General features: G+C 56.9%; 1 protein-coding gene across 1 annotated transcript in view; it reads left to right on the top strand.

Annotated features, from left to right (window-relative positions):
* The window catches only part of WDR1 (WD repeat domain 1), a 40,912-nt gene extending 36,752 nt beyond the window's left edge, over positions 1-4,160 (top strand). The window contains exons 13-15 of the mRNA XM_010857267.1: positions 778-951; positions 2,634-2,778; positions 3,903-4,160. Of these exons, the coding sequence (XP_010855569.1) occupies positions 778-951; positions 2,634-2,778; positions 3,903-4,009 (426 nt within the window). The 3' untranslated portion in view covers positions 4,010-4,160. The remainder of the gene's footprint in view (positions 1-777; positions 952-2,633; positions 2,779-3,902) is intronic.

Below are 4,160 nucleotides of genomic sequence, written 5' to 3'. Positions count from 1 at the left end.
GGACAGGGGTGCCTTCACACCCGTGCAGTGCAGCGCCCGCCAGAGGGCTTCAGTTTCCCCGAGTCTGACTTCCCGTCGTCCACTCTTTCCCCTCACCTCCTGGCCCCTGCAGAGAAGTGCCGGGACCCCACAAGGATGGGGCATTTGCTAGGACAGAGGCTGGACAGAACAGGGAGAGAAGCCTGGTGCCCGAGGGGATCTGCCGGGCCAGGGAGGGGCATGGGGTACAGGGCACGGGACAGATGGTGAGGCTCAGTGCACAGTCAGATTGGACGAGGGGCCCTCACTGGAGACTTAACGCCTGTATAGGTGCTTCTCAGAGCTCGGCCTGTGGACAGTTGATTGGAACATACTGGAAATTTTGTAAAAAGGGCAGTCTCGTGAGCACCCAAACACCCAGATCACAGTTAGGGTTGGGGAGGCTGGGATCTGCAGTTTGATGTGATTTTAAGATAATTAAACCTCTTTTCATGTAATTCTGCCCACTATGCTAAGCCAGACACCAGAGCTGCTGCTGGGTTGTAGGACATGTCCTCTGGCACCTGGGGACGAAGGGGTAGTTCTTCTGGCACCTGAGCTGGCATGTGGCCAAGCCGGGCATGAGTCGGTGGGGAGGAAAAGCACTACTTCTTACGTATACTCGGGCCCCTCCCTCTAGGAGGATGGGCTTCAGGAGAGTCGGGGGGTGGGGTGGGGGCAGGGAGGGCACACGTGTTGTCTGTGGGCACAGGCGCCCATGTCAGGGGAGTGACCCGCTGCCCCTCTGTCCTCCTGCAGGATGGGAACGTCCGCCTCTACTCCATCCTGGGCACCACGCTGAAGGACGAGGGCAAGCTCCTGGAGGCCAAGGGCCCCGTGACCGACCTGGCGTTTTCCCACGACGGCGCCTTCCTCGCTGTGTGCGACGCCAGCAAAGTGGTCACGGTCTTCAGCGTTGCCGATGGCTACTCGGTGAGTGGGCGGGCCGCCTGCCCTGGCCCCACACCAGGCAGCACAGATGGCAGGAGGGGTTCACAGCCTCTCTCCCTGGTCATCACTGATGGGGCGGGTGCACAGGACACGCAGTTTTGCTGCTCCCGGAGCGTGAATGACATGGGCCAAGGAGACTTCCCCTGCCGTCCAGCAGTTTGTGGGCTCGTAGCAAAGTTGCCAAAAACCTAGGGGCCTGAGTAGGAGCCAGGCTGCTGTGAAATCGGGCTGGTAGGTTCACCTCAGCAGTATTGCCCAGTGACTTCTGGGACCTTCTCTGTCAAAGGGCTTAGGCTAGGTTTTTTTTTTTTCTTGGATATCATTGCCACTTAAAGTCCTGCCAAGTGTGAGTGCTGGTCATCCAGATGTGGCCTTGCACTCGGAGTGGGGGGGGTCCCTGGGCAGTGGATGGGTGAAAGAGGACCCCATTGCCAGGACCCCGGAAGCTCATCCGGCCCTGGCTTGGGAGGCGTGAGAAAGCCTTAGACCCGTTTCACAAGAGACTGCACTCCGGAGGGCTCTGGTCAGCCTCTGGGTATGAGGGAGCTGGTGTGATTGGACCACAGGGCAGATGGGAGGAGGGGTCCCTCCAGTCCCCCCCACCAAGCCAACCTCCCCCCCACCCCCAACTTCCAACCCTTAGGACAGCTTTGAAATTTATAGCAGAGTCCAAAGAATTTGCCCCCTAGATTCTACCATTAACCATTTTACTGTGTCACATTACCCATCTAGTAATCTAATTTTTTAGTGCATTTAAGTGTATATTTTGCCATTAAGTATATCAGCCCACATATTGACTAGAGTTTACTGGTTTCTTAGTTTTGGCTGTAAAATTTACATATAATGAAGAATGAATGAGAACCTAAGTATATACTCATGCTTTGCTTCTGACTGCGACCCACACCTCCGTCAACATGAAGAACATTCCACCTCCTAGGAGGTTCCTTCCACCTGAGTAGCACATTTATCAAATCCTGCATTTATCACATCTTAAGTGATTTCATTTGCATATAACAAGTTTACAGCATGCTGAGTAATCTGCGGCGTAGACTCAACAAAAAATGAAAGAGGCAAACTCGAAAATCATGGTTAATCTAGGAATTAAGAACAAGGTGGAATACTCGAAGTAAAAGCATTAGTTTAGTTAGAGAGCATTAACACTCTGTTCACATTGACCCGTTTGGTAAGACAGCGGCTCGAGGCTGGCACATGCTGTAGACACGTGCTCCTGTTGACAGACGTCTGCCTGCAGAGCACACCACCCAACTCGGGCTCCAGGGCAGTGGCACATGTCTGGGGGGCAGCCACTTCCTCCGTCCATACACGCATAGGGCCTGGTCCATGCCAATAGGACGTTCTCGTGCTTTCTATTCCTGCTTTTCTGACTGTCCCCTCCCTAGGGCAGAGAGCTCTGCAGGCAGGTGGGCACATGTGGCCCATTGACACATGCTAGGAGGACAGCCCCAGAGCCCCAGGATCCTGGGAGGGGTGCAGCAGCCGCTGCTTGATCTTGGGCTGCTCCTGTCTGTGCCTTTGAGCAGTGGGCACCCTGGGCATGTTATGAGGGGTCGGTGAGTTGGTGAGAAGCCTGACCTTAGGTGAGATGATGCCCACTCACTCTGGCCTGGACCCTGACCTGCCACCTATTTTCAATTCACATCCAGGAGAACAACGTTTTCTATGGACACCACGCAAAGATCGTCTGCCTGGCCTGGTCTCCGGACAACGAGCATTTTGCCTCGGGTGGCATGGACATGATGGTGTATGTGTGGACCCTGAGTGACCCTGAGACCAGGGTCAAGATCCAAGGTGATGCTCCCACCCACCTCGGCTCCCTGAGCAGCTCCGGAGAGGCGTCCCCAGGGCCCGAGGGTCCCTTCTGTGCTTTTAGGGAGGTGGCGCCCTCGGGAAGCCTGGCCATCCAGCAAACATCTCTGTTGGTCCAGGCAGACATGCAGAGGACACCTGTGTGCCCAGCATCCATCCAGCAACCATGTCCATCCAGGGTGGATCTCAGTTCTCCTGTCCCCATGTCCCCACCTTCCACCACCTCATGTGGGCTCTGGTCCCTTTCCATTCAGTCTCTACCCCACAGGGAGCCTTTTATGTTGAATATAAATGGGATCCTCTACTATTCAAAAAAGTTGTGTCGGGTGGGGGAGGGGTCCCCACCTGTGTCAGGCCCCACCCTCACCCCCCATCAAGAGCTCTTTCTCAGGTGGTGGGGGAAGGGCACCAATGGGCTGTCCTCAGGTGTGCAGGCAGGCGCACTCCTTGGTTCAGAATGGGGGTGGGGAGCAGAGCAGACTTAGATGGGCCATCCTGGTCTCCACGGGAAGCAGTGCTGGTTTTGTAGGAAGACTCAAGTTCAAGATGCAGCAAGGAGCTCTCAGAGTAGAGGGTGGGAAGTCCAGTCCTTGGGTCTGGGCTGTGGCGGGGGCGGGGGGGGGATCGCAGGTCACTGAATGTGCACTGGCCTGAGGTCAGGCTGTTGTGTGCAGGGTTCCCCAGCTTGTGTTACCAACCTTTTTATTCATTGTGGTCTTGGTCCTACCAGAATTAACACTGTGTCCTGTCTGTGTGTTGTCTGTATATTGTTGCCTTAGGCACAGAAAGACAGACTTGTACCCCTGTGGGGAGGGGCAGTTCTGCCCCCCTGGTTGTCAGGACTCTGCTGGTACCAGGAAGCTGCAGCCAGGGGTGGCTGGCTGCTAATCCCCGAGTGTCAGGGGTCCCAGCGCGGGTAGGGGTGCTGAGGAGCCCGGCCACTGCCCCTCCCATCACCCAGACTCTCCCCCGCTGAGAAGAGGGCAAGGGGGTCTGGTTGAGCAGGAGGATCGTGTTGGGTTTCTGCCGTGACCCCTGCGGGTAATCTCAGCCCAGGGTGTCCCCATGGCCGCAGAGTTCAAAAGCCGCCGCCTCTTTCTCCCCAGATGCGCACCGGCTTCACCATGTGAGCAGCCTGGCCTGGCTGGACGAGCACACGCTGGTCACGACCTCGCACGACGCCTCTGTCAAAGAGTGGACAATCGCCTACTGAGGAGCCCCCCTCACACCAACTCGAGACCGAATCAGGGACGTGGGGTGAACGCAGCTCCGCCTCTGTCACTCCTCTCTGCCCCGCCCCTGCCCCGCCTCCCAAGGGAGGGGCCTCACCTCGGTCCCACCCCACCCTGCCTCCTGGGGGAGGG

This window comes from Bison bison, unplaced genomic scaffold (genome assembly GCF_000754665.1).
Source record: "Bison bison bison isolate TAMUID 2011002044 unplaced genomic scaffold, Bison_UMD1.0 scf7180017864379, whole genome shotgun sequence".
Lineage (NCBI taxonomy): Eukaryota > Metazoa > Chordata > Mammalia > Artiodactyla > Bovidae > Bison > Bison bison.
Note: the sequence above shows the minus strand (reverse complement) of the source record. Positions and strands in the feature narration are given on the sequence as shown.